At 46.3% G+C, this 17,481-nt stretch overlaps 1 protein-coding gene across 12 annotated transcripts in view; it reads right to left on the reverse strand.

Moving 5' to 3' along the window:
• TCF20 (transcription factor 20) overlaps positions 1-17,481 on the reverse strand; it is a 193,434-nt gene that overhangs the window by 11,136 nt on the left and 164,817 nt on the right. For 9 of the 12 annotated variants that reach the window (XR_015164595.1, XR_015164594.1, XR_015164591.1 and 6 more), the window contains one exon: positions 4,295-4,388. The exons of the other annotated variants lie outside the window; for them this stretch is intronic. Coding sequence is in view for 5 of the 9 variants with exons in the window: in XM_086403115.1 (XP_086259241.1) it covers positions 4,295-4,388 (94 nt within the window). In the remaining 4 variants the exon portion in view is untranslated. The remainder of the gene's footprint in view (positions 1-4,294; positions 4,389-17,481) is intronic. 12 annotated transcript variants of the gene reach the window in all.

Genomic DNA, 17,481 nt, shown 5'->3' on the forward strand with positions numbered 1-17,481 from the left:
GATTACTGCCGAGCCACCGCAGGCCTTCTGTCTCTGGCCTCTGTGTCGTGGCTCGCTGCAGTAAATACGTTTCATCTTTTTCTGTTTTAACTGGTGCTCATGCTCTTATTACTGCCTCTTCCTCTGGGAGATAAATCTCGTGTCTGTGACGTAACGAGCAGCACAAAAGAGTGAACCACGACGTCACGAGTGTGTGACCGCGGTTAGCTGGAGCCACAGATCCTCAGGTTTCCATGGAGACGTGCCCAGAAGTAAAAGTTTTCCTTTCACTACCAACGGCTCTCTAAGGTTTGGGCAGCTGGCAAGAAGGCAGAGATGAAAATGCTAAACTGTTCCTTAGTCTACACAGAGACGGGGGACTTGACTAGAGAACTTATTTTTATTATAATTAGAAAGAAAAGAAATCAATGAAGGCTTTTCCAGACACAAAAACTCACCACTTACAGAATTCCTGGGAGGACTGTGGATAAATCCAGGCATCAGTCCGCAGAGTGACACAGGCTCTGAGTCACTATGACTCAGGTCATCAGAGAGACCAACACATGCCGCAGACATGGTCACCCTGCGAAGCTGCTGCTCGGGGCCAGTCCCATGTTGAGGAGCAGTATGTGCAGGGCTGGGGCAGCAAAGCCAGAGGGCCAGGGCCCCGACCCAGACAGCCCCCCTCTGCCTGGACACTCGGCCACCAACTTCTGCCAAACAGAGATGTTACCAGTTTACCTGGCAGGCCACACCAGACAGGCTCAAAGAGAGCGACGAGCAAGTCATTGACTTCCTAACCCTCAGCTGGCAAAGTTGGCCCTGCCTCCTCCATCAGAGGGAGGAGAGCCCAGGGCCCTTCCCAAAGAACCCCCACCGCCCGTCTTGACCAAGGTGGCTGGGCCTGTGCTGCCAGCCACCAAGGGAAGTAAGACAAAATAAAACCTCAGTCTCTCCCTTCCACTAGCTATCTTCCAAGCGCTCACACATGGCTTGTGGCTGCTGCATTGGACAGTACAGGTCTAGAACATTCCCCCACCGCAGCAAGTTTATCGCGCAGCACTGCTCAATCCCTGGAGGCGCTGCCTGGAGGCAGGTGCCCGAGTGCACCGGGAGCACGCCTGCAGGGGCGAGGCGGCCCACCTGGTGCTCCTGTGCAGAGCCCTGTGCAGGGGACCTCCGGTCACTGGCCACTAACGGGAGAGGTAATTCCTGCTGCCTCTCCCCCATAAAACTTACAAACCACTGCCCAAAACCCGAGACTTAAAAATCTTCATTTAAAGACCACGAAGCTTAAACTGGAAAAAGAAACAAAACATTCTGACAGAACCCTGACTGCATCATGAAAATGAGCAAAGGCAGTGGTTGGCCCTGAGAGAGAAGGGTTTAGCGGCTGTTCTACAGAACACCCTAGACCATGGTCCAGGTGAATTACAGCTCAGATTCAACCTGGAAACATACAGAGGAGGACAGGACGGAAGGGACGGACTGGAACCCAAACTCCCTGAGCTGACATTTCAAGGCTCTCTTCTCATGCCCACTTTCCCCTCTGGCCACACGGGGTCCTGGCCACCGGCTGCCCTTCAGCGTGTGCAAACACACTTTCACCAGAATCTAACTTCAGCATAAAGTTAGAGCATTATCTTTCTTGTTTTTTGGCTGTGCCAATGTGGCTCGTGGGGTCTTAGCTCCCAACCAAGGACTGAACCTGGGCGCCCGGCAGTAAAAACCCAGACTCCTAACTCCTGGACTGCCAGGGAATTCCCTTTCTTATTCTTTTCAGCTGCAGCCCCTACAGAAACCTGGAAAGGAGAGAAAAGGGAGGGGGAAAGGAGGGACGATGAGAGGCAGGGGGGCGCACTTCAGCAAGTATAGGTGAGCGGGGTGAAGGGTGGTCGAGAGGAACTTGGACTCCTTGCCTGCCAGATCCGACTCCAAGTGCTCCGCGCTCTGCATGGCTGTTACCTGCTCAGCCCCCAGGCTCCGTCAGCACTCTCATCTGTCTGCCCCTTTTCTCTTCCTCCATCCTGACTGCCGGCATTATGAGCAACCTGCCAGGTGAAGGTGTCAGACCCATCTAACACTCAAAAAGTAATTGGTGAAGACAATCAACAAAGAGCTATGAGTCAGGAGAAAGAAAGAGGATTCTCCCAGGCGCTGAAGCTCTGAGTCAGACTCGAGTCTCCTGCACTGCTCACCGGATGGCACTTCTCAGACAGAAGGGATCCTTCTTCCAACACCTGTCACAGTGCAAAACACCACTCTGATTACCTCAGAGAACTGGAAAAATGTCTGACAAAATCCAACACCAGTTCATGATAAAAACACACATCAAACTAGGAGCAGAAGGGAACCTCCTCAGCCATATCAAGAACGTCTCTGAAAATCCCACCGCTATCATCATAAGGGGTCAGAAACAAGGCAAGCGCACCAGTTCTTGTCACTTCTACCCAATGTTATGTGGAAGATCCAGCCAGAGAACTAAGGCATCTATCTGACCCGAAAAAAAGTAAAACGACCTATTTGCAGGTGACGTATCTTGTCTATAGAAATCCACTAAACCACTATTAGAACTAATCAATGAGTTGAGCAGAGTTCCAAGATCCATGATCAATACATATACCTCAATCAATTATACTTCTATACACTCACAGTGAACAACCTGAAAACTGACTTAAAAAAACAATTCTATTTATAATTGTACTAAAAATAATAAAAATACTTAGGAATAAATTTAACAAAGAAAGTGCAAAACGTCTACTCTGAAAATTATAAAACAGTATTGAAAGAAATTAAAGACTGAAATAAATGGAAAGACAGATACCTCATGATCATGGATTGGAGGATACATTATTACCAAGATGGCAGCACTCCCTAATTGATTTTCAGAATCAGTGTAATCACTATCCAAGTTTCAATGGCTGTTTCCTCTCTCACCCACAGGAATGGACAAGCTGATCCTAAAATTCATCACTGAACAGCAAAAGATCCAAAACAGCCAAAACAATCTTGAAAGAAAGGAACAAACTTGGAGGACTGACACTTTTCACTTTCAAAGTCTACTACAGCCACCATAACCAAGACGTGAGGTGCTGGGGAGTCCAGAGAGAAGCCTATGCGTCTACAGGCAACTGGTTTTCGACAAAGGTGACAAGGTCAGTGAATGAGCAAAGAGTGGCCTTTCCCACAAATGGTGCTGGGACAACTGGGATCCACGTGGAAAGGAAGGAACGAACTGGATGCCATACACAAAAACAGCCAGAACGGATCAAAGACTCGAGTAAGGGCTAGAACGAAAACACAGATATAAGTCTTTGTGATTTTGGATTATGCAATGGTTCTCAAATGTAAGAAAAGCAACAAACAGCATAAGCAGGAAAAGAAAAATAAACTGGATTTGCTTAGCGTCATTAGCCACCAGGGATGTGCAAAGCCAAATCCCAAAATAAGATGCCACTTCATGCCCACGGGGATGGCCACGGTGAAAAAGAAGATAAAACAGGTGCTGGTGATGACGGAGGAACCAGAACCCTCACACACTGCTTGGAGGGATGTAAAATGACTCAGCCACCTTGAAGAATGGTCTGATCAGTCCTCAGGTGGGTAAACAGAGTTACCACGTGACCCAAGCATTCCACCCCTAGGTGTATGCCCAAGAGAAACGGAAACACTAGGTATACACAGAGACTCGTCTGTGAAAGTTCACAGCACCACTGCCCACAGCAATACAACAGCGGAGAACCTAAATGCGCATCAATGGAATGATGGAATATGGTGTAGCCTTACAATCAAATACTGTTTGAAAATAAAATGAAGTACTGACACATGCTGCCATGTGGATAAATCTGAGAATGATGAAGCGGAGTCACACAGAAGCCTGTCACGAAGACCACATACTGTGTGATTCCACGCACATGAAATGTCCACAACAGACAAGTCCACGGAGACAGAAAGTAGACTCGTGGTTGCCAGTGGGCAGAAGGTAAGAGAGACTGCCAGTGGGCAGGAGTTTAAGAGGTGAGGAAAATGCTCTAAAATTCACTGCGATTTGTGCCTGCACCACTATGTGAATGCGATGGTAAAAATCACTGAACTGTACACTTAAATAGTTGCATCTGTTACGAATTACAAAACCTATATATATAAAAAAAATCACCCCATTTAATTCATCTTTAGTACCTTCTCTGCGTTCCTTCAGCATTTACAAATAGAACAGGGTTAGATGAGACAAAACAAACAATAAAGAAGACAGAGAGTCACAGTGCATGTCCTACCCTTCATATGTTCTGAACAAGGGTCCGTGGTCCCATCTTACCTGCATCAATGGCACACGGGTAATGGTATCGGAAGGAGCAGCCTTTGTTGTAGCAGCCCAAGGTGGCGCCTGCCTCCTGGCAGTGGGAACATTTCTGCAAGGGAGGAAGAAGTCAGGCGTGTCAGCATCCCAGACACCCTCTTTTCCAGGCCTGCCCCAGACCCCGTCGGTCAGACCTCAGCGCGTGTCTCTGCGGTTACTGGAGTCTGGCGGCAGGACGGGCTGTCAATTTCTAACCGCCACTCGCTGACCACATCGTGGACGCCATCCAGCAGCAGCGTTTCAGGCCAGGCCTCCCGAACGTCCACAAATAAATCAAACAGAATGCACAGGCCCCCAGCCCTGCCTCTGGTGTTCCTGCTGCCCGCCCGCCCATGAGTCTGCCTGCCCTCCCCTCCATCCTCACCGCTTCGGTGAGCTGCTTACAGATCCTGCCTGTCTATTTCTGCTGTGGAAGTCTGGGGTAGGAGGAGAGGGTGAGATAGTAGAGTTATATATAAGTCTTTTAGAATTAAAAGTGGAATTTGGTTTCTAGTTCCTATTTTTGTAAGAAGAATTTATTTTTATTCTGCTTATCCCAAATGCCCAATACAAGTATATTTCTCTTTTCAGAAAATGCGGGCTCCTGTGTGCACACGGTATTTTTATACCCAAATCCTATTTTAAAGGCACTAGGAAACCTGCCATGAATTTCTGGCTGAGACATGATCCTATAATTGAGACGCTCCTCCTCCTATGCTCAGGTTTTCATGAAGTGGGGCACACCTCTAGCGTGTGATGCAGCTGCCCGTGCGTGCTCGTTCTGTGTCAACAAGAATCACATTTGTGAAATGAGCCCCACTGGCCCCACTGAGCAAAGGCGCAGACTCTTCTGGTGGCTGAGGCCACATAGATGAGGCTACCTGAACAGGTGGACGCTTGTTCTTGATTCTAGGAAAAATAAAAGTGCTCCATAAGCAGTTACACTTGTGGAAAATGGCCCCCCCGCCCCAACACACACCGCACCCCTCCAGGGACAAAGGGGACCAGAGGGCACCCTTCCATCTCTGCTCTGTTGCCTGGGATGGCAGCCCGTCAGGGTCCACGTGGCTCACAGGCCTGCAGCAGTCGGGAACGCCTCACAGAGCGGGGCTCATGAAGCCCGCCTGGACAGAGCCATGGGGTGGACGCCCCTAACCCACAGCGGCAGCAATAGGGTGACAGTGAGCTGGATCGAGCGCCCTGATGCTGATGCCGACGGAGAACTACACGGATGCAGCCACAGCGCGGCCCAAGTCGCCCTGCACCGTGCGGCGGCCATCGCTGGATGTGCCCCGTCTGGTCGTAGCCAGCCTGTGACAGCCCCGATCTCAGACGAGGTGCCTGGAGCCTCAGACGGGGAGAAACCCCCGCCCGGTCAGAGCCAGTCCTGGCTGACCACACCTGGCCTCCTCCAGAGGCAACCGGGGCAGGAACAGGGTGCTGAGAGAGCCCTGAAGAGCGACATCCTTCCGGGTGCTGACAACCACGTGCCCTCACTCCCTTGCCAAGAAATAAGACTTCCTGGCCCAGGGTAAACCAAGGGCGGTTGGCAGCGTCTCAGGCAGCCCTTGTCAGTGCCACAGGGTCCCTTCAGAACAGAGGTCTCAATCATCAGCCGGAGAGAAGGAGCGTGGCTAACTCCTCCATGGCCACCCACAGGCCTTTCTGGCACACCCCTTCTCCTAAAGGAGCCCTGAGCGGTCAGCCACCCAGGGGGCTCACGCTCCGGGCCCTCCCTGCCCTGGTGGCCATTGAGGAATGGGTGTGTCAAACATTTCTGGCAGTAAAGTCTGAAGAGAACAGAATTTCTGAGCAAGTTTAGGCCTCTACCCAGGGACAGGAAGCAGGACAGTCAGTCGCCGTCTCACTCGGCCTCTGTGAGGAGGGGATGGTGAGATCTGTCACAACCCTCTCGTCACCACAAGGAAACAGCCCGGGAGACAGAGCCCAGCGTGCTGAGCACCATAGCACGACAGAGCGGGCGGGGTCTGGATTTCTGGGACATAATTGAGCACAGGACCACCTTGTGTCCAGACCTGTTGAGGAGGAGGACACTTTTCTTAAAACACACACACACACACACACACACTCTTTAGTTTAACTCTGTAACTTGCAGTCCAAATATCCTGACAAGCAGGAAGGGACCCAGTACTCGAGGTCTGGCTGTATTTGGCTACAGGTGTGGACTCTGGAATCCAAGTCATTCCTTAGTTAAGTGACTCCACTGCTGCCCATCTTTGTGCTGTTCTTGGTCAAAGTCCTAACCTTCGTCTCTTCAGTCTGCAGACGTGGACCTGCTGGTATGATCTCCCTCACAGAGATGTTGGGAAGGTTGAATGTGTTAATCCAGGCTTTTAACAGTGGCTGGATCAAAAGTGCTCAGCAAACCTGACCCAAGATACCCATGCGCCAGACACAGGCCGGCAATGAGCCACCAGCGGAGGAGCCTTGTCATCCCCTTGGGTCTGAACACTGTCCATTTCCTTCCCACCTCAACACATGCCCCTGTGTCCCTGGCAGGGCTTCAAAAAACTTCTTGCCCAGACAGAACCAGCCCACAGGCCCCATTTTTCTCATTTAAAAAAAAAAAAAAAAAAAGCAAACTCCCTCACCAGGAAATGACACCAGTAAAATGATGCTTCTTCTAATTAAAAAACAAAACAAACAAACAAACAAAAACATGCAATTAATTTACTGTATTACTTCCAGAGGAGAAAGATCCTGCAGGGCCTATTCGGGCCTTAGAGAAAGGACCTTATAGCATTTAGTTCAGGGCTTCTTAAAGTGTGGTCCCTGGACCAGCAGCGTTGGCATCACCTGGAAACGTGTTAAAAATGCAGATTTTGGGATTCTGGGCAGACTGTAGAGCAGGTAGCACCGGGAACCTGTCTCCATGCCCAGACAGTTACTGCACTGGTGGAATCTATCTGGCCTAACAGCTCCAGAGCCCTGGAGTCTGCTGAAGGCCTGCGACTCCCAGGGAGGCATGGACAGAAAATGGCAGTGGGTTCTGCCCACCTCCCGCTCCCAGCCAAGGGCAGGCAGCCTAACTTTATAGCTTTGTAAGTTAAGGAACCACAAAAAGAACACACTAAACCCAAAGCTAGCAGAAGGAAGAGGATAATAAGGATTGAAACAAAGATGAACGAAACAGAGAAGAACAGACTATGAACAGAGAAAGACCAAACTGAGGATGTCACTACTGATTCTACAGAAATAAAAGGATTAAAGAGAGTACTGTGAGCAACTGTGCACCGGTAAGCTGGATAATACATGAAATGGACAAATTTCCAGAAACACAAAGTCTACCAAGGCTAAATCACAAAACTCCCGAAAAAGAAACGCCCTGGACCTGATGATGGCTTCACTGGTAAATTTCACCCAGTGTTTAAGAAAGAACTAATACCTGTCCTTGTGAAACTTCTCCCAAAAACTAAAGGGAAGGGGATATTTTCAAAATCATTCTAATGAGGCCAGCACTAGCAGATACCAAAGCCAGAAAAAGACAAACACACACACAGAGTCACACAAACCCTACAGACGAATATCCTTTATAAACACGGATGCAAAAATCCTCAACAGAACACTAGCAAACAGAATTTAACAGCACATGGAAAGATTATATATCCTGACCAAGTGGGGCTCATTCCTGGACTGCAAGGATGGTCCGACAGACAGAAATGTACACGCTACATGCCATCTATGGGGTTGCACAGAGTTGGACACAACTGAAGCGACTTAGCAGCAGCAGCAGTATGATAAAAACACTCAACAAACTAGGAATAAAAGGATACAAAAGAAACATATGAAAAACCTACAAGGAACATCATATTCAATGGTGAACGACCAGTAGTGTTTCTTCTAAGATGAGGAGCAAAACAAGGACAGTGGCTTTCACCACTTCTAATCAACATAATAAGTTCTAGCCAGAACAATTAAGAAGGAGAAGGAAATAAAAGGGGTTCAAACTGGAAAGAAAAAGGTAAAATTATCTGCTTGAAGATATGAATATTATGTTTATAGAAAACTCTGGAGTTCACACACACACATAAACCCCTAGAACTAATAAACGAATTCAGCAAAGTAGCAGGATACTAAGTTAACACAGAAAAATCAGTTGCCTTTCTATACATGAACAATCTGAAAAGGAAATAACAAAAACAGTTTGATTCTTGATAGCATCAAAATAATAAAATACTTAAGTATTAACTATGGAAGTGAAAGACTTGTGCAATGAAAACTACAAAACATTGCCAAAAGGAATTAAAGAAGATACGAATGGAAACACAGCCTATGCTCATGGATTAGAAAATTCAGTATTATTAAAATATCTATAGAGTGACCCACAGAGTCAACACAATCAAAATTCCAACAAAGTTTTTTGCAAAAGTCAAAAAAGCTATCCTTAAATTCATGTGGAATCTTTTTTGTTGTTGCTGGGCCTCATATCTTGCAGGATCTTAGTTCTCTGACTAGGGATCGAACCTAGGCCCTCAGCACTGAAAGCATGGAGTCCTAACCACTGGACTGCCAGGAAATTCCCATGTAGAATCTTAAGGAAACCTGAATAGTCAAGACAATCTTGAAAGAAAAAGAACAAAACTGGAGGACTCATGCTTCTAACTTCAAAGCTACAGTAATTAACAGCATGGGACTGGCATTAAAAACAGAGATATTGCCCAACAGAAGAGAATAGAGAGCACAGAAATAAACCCTTCCATATATGATCAAACAATTTTTGACAAGGGTGCCAAGATCATCCAATGGGGAAAGGACAGTCTTTGCAACAAATGGTGCAAGGAAACCTGAATATTCACATGCCAAAGAATGAAGTTGGACCTTTTCCTAACAGCATATAAGGGATTAATATCCAGAATCTATAGAGAACTCCTAAAACTCCACCAAGTAATAACAACAAAACCCCCAAGCAAAGCAAAAAACCCCAACCTATTTCAACAATGGGCCAAGGACTTGAGAAGATACTTCTCCAAACAAGGTAGACAAATGGCCAAAAAACAGGAAAAAATGCTCAACATCACTCATCAGTAACGAAGTGCAAATCAAAACCAAAACGAGATACCACGTCACACTCATAACTACGATCAAACAGGAAACAACAGTGTCGGCAAGGCTGTGGAGAAACTGGAGCACGTGGGCACCGCCGGTGGGCATGTGAAATAGCACAAACACTGGGAGACTTACAGCAGATCCTCAGGAAATTAAACACAGCATCACCATGTGGTCCAGGAGTCCACTTTGGAGTGTATATCTCACCAAAATGAAAGCAAAGTCTAAAAAGTATCTGCACACCCTTGTTTGTAGCAGCATTATTCACAACACCTAAATGTGGAAGTAACTCAAGTGTCCACTGATGAATGAACGGACAGTGAGTACAGTATACACATACAATGGGATATTATTTGGTCATAAAAAGGAAGGACATTCTGACACATGCTGCACCTTGCGGACATTGTGCCAAGCGAAGTAAGTCAGTCAGAAAAAATCAAGTAACACATGACTCAACTTATATGAGGTATTTAGAATAATCGTACTATACTGGTGGTTGCCACGGTCTAGAAGGAGGAGAAACTGTGGAGTCTTGTCTAATGGATACAGAGATTCAATTCTATAAGCTGAAAAGAGCTATGGGAATGTATGGTGGTGACCAGTGTGAAGGTATTTAACATGACTGAACTATGTACTTAAAAACAGTTAAACCAGGACCCCCTCGGCCATCCAGTGGTTAAGATTCTGTACTCCCAATGCAAGGGGTGTGGGTTCAATACCTGGTCGGGGAACTAAGAGATCTTGCACGATGTGTGGCACAGCCAAAAACAACAACAAAAAGTGGCTAAACCTACAGCTAACATCAGACTCAGTGATGAACAGCTGAAAACATTTCCTCTAAGATCAGGAACAAGACAACGACCCCCACTCTCTCCACTTTTATTTTAGTTTTGGAAGTCCTAGCCACAGCAATCAGAGAAGAAAAGGAATTCAGGTTGGAAAAGCAGTAAAACTGTCACTGTTTGCAGATGACATACTAAACATAGAAAATTCTACAGATACTAATGGAAAATTACTAGAGCTCAGCAGTGAATTCAGTAAAGTTGCAGGATACAAAACAAAATTAAGACACAGAAATTTGTTGCATTGCTACAAATACACACTGACAACAAAAGATCAGAAAGAGAAATTAAGAAAACAATCCCACTTATCATCACATCAAAAGGAATAAAATCAGGAATTCCCTGGTGGTACAGTGGTTAGGACTCCATGCTTCCAATGCAGGGGGCATGGGTTTGATCCCTGGTCAGGGAAGATACCACATGCCTCGGGGCAACTAAGCCCAGCATCACAACTACTGAACCTGCACGTAGAGTCTGTAAGCACAACTACTGAAGGCAACTGCAGCGGGGCACAGCCATGAAAAAAAGAGTGAAATCAGAACATTATCTAACTATACACAAAAATAAACTCAAAGTAGATTAAAGACCTAAATGCAAGACTGGATACTATAAGTATAACTCCTAGAGGAAAACATGGGCAGAACACTCTTTGACATAAATTGCAGCAATATCTTTTCGGATTCGCCTCCAAGAGTAACAGAAATAAACAAATGGGATCAAATTAAACTTAAAAGCTTTTGCACAGCAAAGGAGACCATAAACAAAATGAGAAGAGAACCTACAGAAGAGGAGAAAATATTTGAAAACGATGCAACTGACAAGGGATTAATTTCCAAAATATACAAACAGCTCATGCAGTTCAATATCAAAAAAATAAACCACCCAATCAAAAAATGGACAGAAGATCTAAATAGTCATTTCTCTAAAGAAGACATACAGACAGCCAATAGGCACATGAAAAAATGCTCAACATCGCTAATTACTAGAGACATGCAAATCAAAACTGCAATGAGGTACTAACTCACTCTGGCCAGAATAGCCATCATAAAAAAAAACAAAAAAAACACTGCAAATAGTAAGTGTTAGAGAGGATGTGGAGAAAAAGGAATCATCTGGTGGGAATATAAACGTATAGCACAGGGAATGATGCTTAATATTTTGTAACAATGTGTAAGGGGAAAAAATGTAATAATATATATATAATGTATACACACACACACACACACACACAATATATAACTGAATCATTGTGCTGGACACCTGAAACTAACATGATATTGTAAATCAACTATACTTCAATAAAAAATAACAAAAATGGTTAGGATGGTAAATTTTATGTTGTCTATTTCACCACAAAACAACAAAAATTCAAATTCTCAAGCCCCGTGTCAAGCCTCCAGGCAATTCTGATGCTCCAATACAGTTTGAGAATCACTGGTCCAATTTCAACTCCCAAACTTTTTAGATGAGGGAAAACAAAGATGCTATGACTGGCTGAGGTAGAGTTCCAGGTTTCCTGGGTGCCAGTGAGTGCTTTTTCCATTATGCTTCTGCCCCTCGCAGACTCACGCAGACATGGGCCACAAGAGGTGGACCGGACGCCCACAGATGTCCGGCCTCATCCTCAGAAGCTCTGCCTCATGGCCACGGACCCTGCAGATGTGGTTCAGTCAAGGACCTCAGATGGGGAGTGTTTGGTGGATTATCCAGGTGGCCCCAATCTAATCACGTGGGTCCATAGATGGAAAGAACCTCTCCCAGAAGAATCAGCATCACAGGCGCCAGGGAGATGGCGGTGACGAGAGCAGGACCAGAGAGATGCAGCGCTGCTGGTTTTAACAGTGGAGGAAGGGGCCGTGAGCCAAGACGCGGCCGGCCTTCAGAAACTGGAAAAGACGAGAAAAACTCTGGAGCCTCCAGAAAGGAGCGCAACCCTGCCAACAGCTTCACACGAACCTAGTGAGAGCGTGTGGGACTCGTCACCTACGGAGCTGCAAGATAACACGTGTGTTCACCACTGCGGTTGTGGCAGTACACTGCAGGAGTGACGGAAACCAGTGAGGGGCTCTCCTGAGAAACTCACAGCAAGACAAGTGACTGCTGATTTTCCTCTTACGTTCCTCGATGGAACAAAGTTTCACTCACGTTTTCTTAGGCAAATTCTGGCGTCAGATCAGTCACACTGGAACTATAAGGGGCCCTGGGTCTGTCTTCAATGACTTTTTTTTTTTCCTGGTTCAAGAAACAGACTAGAAGCAAGATGACCTGCTGCGGATCACATAACTAGAAGTACCAGACTCAGAACTGAAGATTCTCTTCTTCTGAACTCCAAGTTCAACCACTCTTTACACCACACAGTCTGCCTTCTAGTCCCCTTCATTTACTCAACTACCTAGCATTTGAAAAGTGCTTCCTACATGCCAGGTGCTGAAGACAGAAGCTAAAAAATTTCTCTAACAGCTTCTATGTCTGATCACCCTTTCTATCCTAAAATCAATACCAAAGCCAATACTGCTTCCAACTGGATTTCTATTCTTCACTTTTTACCTGAAGAAGTTAGGATACCACTCTCCCATAGTGCAGATAGTGTGATAACATCAGTGCACAGCTGAATGTCCCTGTTTCTGCTGCCACCGTTGTTACAAGTTGGATAATATTCATTCCAGGAGAGTTAAGTCCACACAGTACCACTCCCCATGCAGGGCAGACACGCAGCGGGACTTTTCACTCATGGTTGCTATTAATAACTCAAAGTACTTTTTCAAACAAGCCATGGTCCAATTATTTCAACGGTGAACCTTTCATTTATTTAGCGGGTAGAATAAAGGTTATTTTTTAAGCAACTCTGCATTTTGTGATACTGTAAATCTTGGGAAATAAACTATAAAATATATCCTTAGCTTTAGGACATGTTTAAGCAAGAGCAAGTGGCCAAACACCCTCCCTAACCCTTTCGCCAGCCCTTGTCACTGCCCAGAGGCAGGGCTCATTGACTGGAGGTGGCAAAATGCAGGGGCAGAATCTCAGAGGGAGAATTTTACATGCCTCTTCACTCACAGAAACGTCTTTCCTGTGAGATGTAGCAGTGACCTGAATAACTGCTTTGTTTTAATGAGCATCTCTGAGCAGCCTCTGTGCACCAAAGCATTTGGGTCAGGGTCTTATTAGTGCTGACGACAATCAGTTCTATTAGAGCTTCAAAGATCACATAGGTTGTCAGGGTCTTATTAGTGCTGACGACAATCGGCTTTACTAGAGCTTCAAAGATCACATACGTTGCCACTACTGTGCCCAAATGGCTTCTACCCAGCACTGCACATACTTCTGCTCGTGCTTACAGCATTAACCTCTTCATATCCGCCCACCTCCCAGAAACTGCGAGACTCATTCTTGTATCCCCAGGGCCTGGCACACTGCAGGAACCGTGAATGCGGCCGGACGGAATGAACATGACACCTGACACACTTGAGCGTGGAGAAGACCAACGGGGCTACTCTTCAACGTGAAGTAAAAAGCTGCTGCTGGTAGAGCTGGGGACATGTGGAACATGGTACATGTTAATTTCTGGCCACCAGTGAGCGCTTCCTTTCCTCTTAATTCCACCTTCTGTATCTAGGACAGACGTCTCTGCCCCCAGCGGTCAACTCCAGCCACGTGGCAGGACAGAGTCCACCTGCAAGGAGCTGCCCTCTGTGTTTTGGGTTCTTGCTTCTTCGGAGTTAGATAATCTCTTTATGTTCCCCGAAAGCCCATGAGACGAGCTGGGAAGTTCTGCGGCCACTCACCATTCTCACAGACATGGATGGAGGGCGCGGCACCAGCACCTGGAGCTCACCCCACGGCCCAGAGCGCCATCAAGGCTTCTGCCCGCCTCCGAGGGGAGAGACACTGGGTCTTTCCATGTGCACTTACTCCATGCTACGGAGAGGTGTATATTACAAAGTAGCATCTATGTCTCATGCGTGTTCCAGCAAAACCATTACATCTTGAAAAAATTATGGCAATACTAGTTTAAATGCCATCGTTCATGTCAGCAGCGTGCACTGGCTAAACAGCTAACTGTGTGCACTAAGATGAGAGCTTCAGGTCCGTCTGGCTTTTTAGAATAAACACAGATGGTCTGATGAAAACACTACCCACGTGTGAAGCAGCACAGGGGCCAAAGGTGTAAAAAGCCAAAAAAAGTTACCACCTCAATTTCATCATCTGCAAAGTGGGGATAACAACACCGCTGACCCTTGAACAAGTCAGGTTTGAACTGCTGGCGATTATATGTGGATGGTTTCGACAGTAAACACTACAGAACTACACGGGCCACAGCTGGTTGAATCTGCAGAAGTGAAGACACCAAGGATGTGGAGAACTGACCATCAGCTACACTGAGGTTAACCCCTGTGCTCCTCAAGGGTCTACTTGTCTTCCTTTTCATAAAGTTGTTCAAAGTAACTGTGAGAGTGTTTCATAAACTAGAAAGAGTTTATATAATTGTTAGGGCTTATAAAAACAAGTCGTCTCTAACGTGTCATGTTTTTGGTAGTTACATCAAAAACAGACATAACACATACCAAGTAGATCCTATTAAATTAAGACAAATTAAGTTTAAAAACTGCTTTTTGGAACGAATTTTTCCCTTTAGAATACTGCCCGAAACATGCAGACCCTGGGTGGTCCTGAGTGTCTGCTGTCAGTCTTTCTGTAACTTGATTTGCTGTGTGTCTGTTTCATAGTATTTCACCGCTGAGCGTGTGTATGAGCAGCTGTTGGCCAAATCTCTGAACACTGCATCTCTTAGCTACTGTTAGCTATCGGTGGAGGGTTAGTTGCTAAGTCGTGTCTGCCTCTGTGTGATCCCATGGAGTTACCTACCAGGATCCTCTGTCCAGGGGATTTTCCAGGCAAGAATGCTGGAGTGGGTTGCCACGCCCTGCTCCAGGGGATCTTCCCGACCCAGGAATAGAACCCAGGTCTCCTGCATTGGCAGGCAGATTCTTTACCACCATCAGGGACTCTCACTATCAGCTATTATTTTCATTTCATTTCTCTTTCTACTTCTATCCTTGAACAATACAGATTCTTGGGAATTTTAATGTTTTGTGAAGCACTTCTGCACTGGAAGGGAAGGTGTAAATAAACAAGGAATAAGGCAATCAAGTACAAATTAAACAGTAGCAGGAGGCCAGTGTCATAGCCGAGCACAAGCTCAGTGAGGCAAGGGCCCCTCAGGCTGGCCCGCCGCCTGTGCCAGTGTCACCGGCTAGCCCCCTGCCACGGTTCTCCAAGACTGTCCCCGCCCTTGCTATGCAACTCCCTCACTCACGTTAGAATAATCTCATTCCCGCCACTGCTTCTGGACCCCTCACTAGGATGGGCTGAGGCCCAGCTGGCAGTCCTGCTCCTCCTCAGGACGCACCTGGGCTGGCGGTTCACCCCCCACCCCCAGGACAGAGTCCTCTGCCTCGCCTGGAAACCAGGAGTGAAAACACACATGCACAACTCTCTCTAACCCGCACAACTCTCTCTAACCCGCACAACTCTCTCTAACCCGACTGTGATCCTTCAGATAGAAAAATCTGGACTGAAACTATTCATTCAGATTCCCATTCCCCTCCCATACAAATCCAAGTCAAAATGAATGGTTCTGCTGCTGCAAATAACAGTTTCTGAAAAATATGAGTTTCTCTGAGAAAGCTTTTTAAACCACATTATAAACCTATAAAACATGTGGCTGAACGGGGGTTGGAGGTGGGGTGACTGGCCTCAGAAGTGGAGCCCAACACAGACAGTGTGGCCACGGTCAAAATCAAAGTGCGGCTGTTGAGGCAGCGTCTCCCAGGACCGCCTGGCCCCTGTTCCCTGGGTTCCCTTCCTGCTGTCTCTGCACTTGCAGATGGGTTTACCCCGAAGTTACGATGCTTTGGATCATGGCACGAGGTGTGAGATTTAAGGACTGTTTTTCTGTCCTTTCTTATTTTTTTGCACTTCATCTGCTGAACAGAAGAGGCCAGAATTTACCCTCAACCTTGAGCACATGAAAAATACTATAGTGCACACGCTTTTCTATGACGGATTTGTTCACTTTATCATTCAGCAAGCAAATAATGAAAACATTAGGGTGCAGCTGGGGAAGGATGTCTTTTCTCTAGAAGATTCTATCACACACCTATCTTTTCTCGTGGTTGCTGTTTCACAAGTCCGAATCTCATGTGTCAGGTGTGTTAGAAGTAAGGCACACCTGTTGTACTTCCATCAGATGCAAAGGTCAGTAACCACTGGCTGACAATAAAAACCCAGGCTGGTGCTTCTTTACAGAATCATGAAGTACAAGTCTCTCTACTAAAAATGAAGAAAGGATTCTGACTTCCTAATGAGCTGCTCTTGGGACTTTTAATTTGCCTTATTAACATGTCAATTCTGCATCTACAGCGTAAAACTGCAAAGCCGAGAAACTGGAAACACGGGTTAGAAGAAAATTAGTAAGAACCCAATTAGTTTACTCTTTACTGGCTCAAATGTTCTCTATTCCTTATCTTTCCCTCTAATATTCCAATTGCTCTACAGGTTGAAAGAGACTCTCAAGGTGCCTTTGATTATCAGTGGCCTTTGCTTTGATATTCTTCTTAAATGGTATGAGCTTCAGAAATATAATCATTTTTCCTTTCTATTCTTTCAACAAATTTTACCTGCCTGCGTGCCAGGGAAGGGGGCTGAACAGAATATCAAAAGCCTGCCCTCGGGGGGACTTACAGAAGGGCTTGCAGGTAAGACTCCAAAATTGTAATGTGTCAAGATATAAATAGTACTTTAGAGCTTAGAATTGGGGTCCCTGACTTAGTGAGGCAGGTCAGGAAAGCACTCAGATGTCAGGGCAGAAGGAACAAGCTGCCTTGTAGGAACAAGCACTTTCGTGTGTGGAGGGCTGACACAGTGGAGCAGGTTCTGAAGGGGTGGAGAGCTGATGAGCAGGAAGGTGGGATCAAAGATGGCCCACTGTTGAGTTAGGGGTGTCATGGAAGAGTCTGGGGATGGGGGATGGGGGTGGAAATGCATTCAAGAGGCTGCATTTGGAGATTTTGAGATAAAACCAATAGGATTTGGTGATAAGTGACAGCCATGGAGGTCTGAGACAGGGGTCTGAGATGTGTCTCGTGGGTCCTAGGTGTGTGTGGAGAAGTCGGGGGACTCTCCCTGGGCAGGCATGGTGGAAGGGGAGCCCTTCCAGCATCTGTGCAGCTAGATTCTGAGGAGGGGAGGACGCAA

Source organism: Bos grunniens, chromosome 5 (assembly GCF_055505025.1).
Source record: "Bos grunniens cultivar Pamir isolate PY7600 chromosome 5, Bosgru_T2T1.0, whole genome shotgun sequence".
In the NCBI taxonomy this organism is placed as follows: Eukaryota; Metazoa; Chordata; class Mammalia; order Artiodactyla; family Bovidae; genus Bos; species Bos grunniens.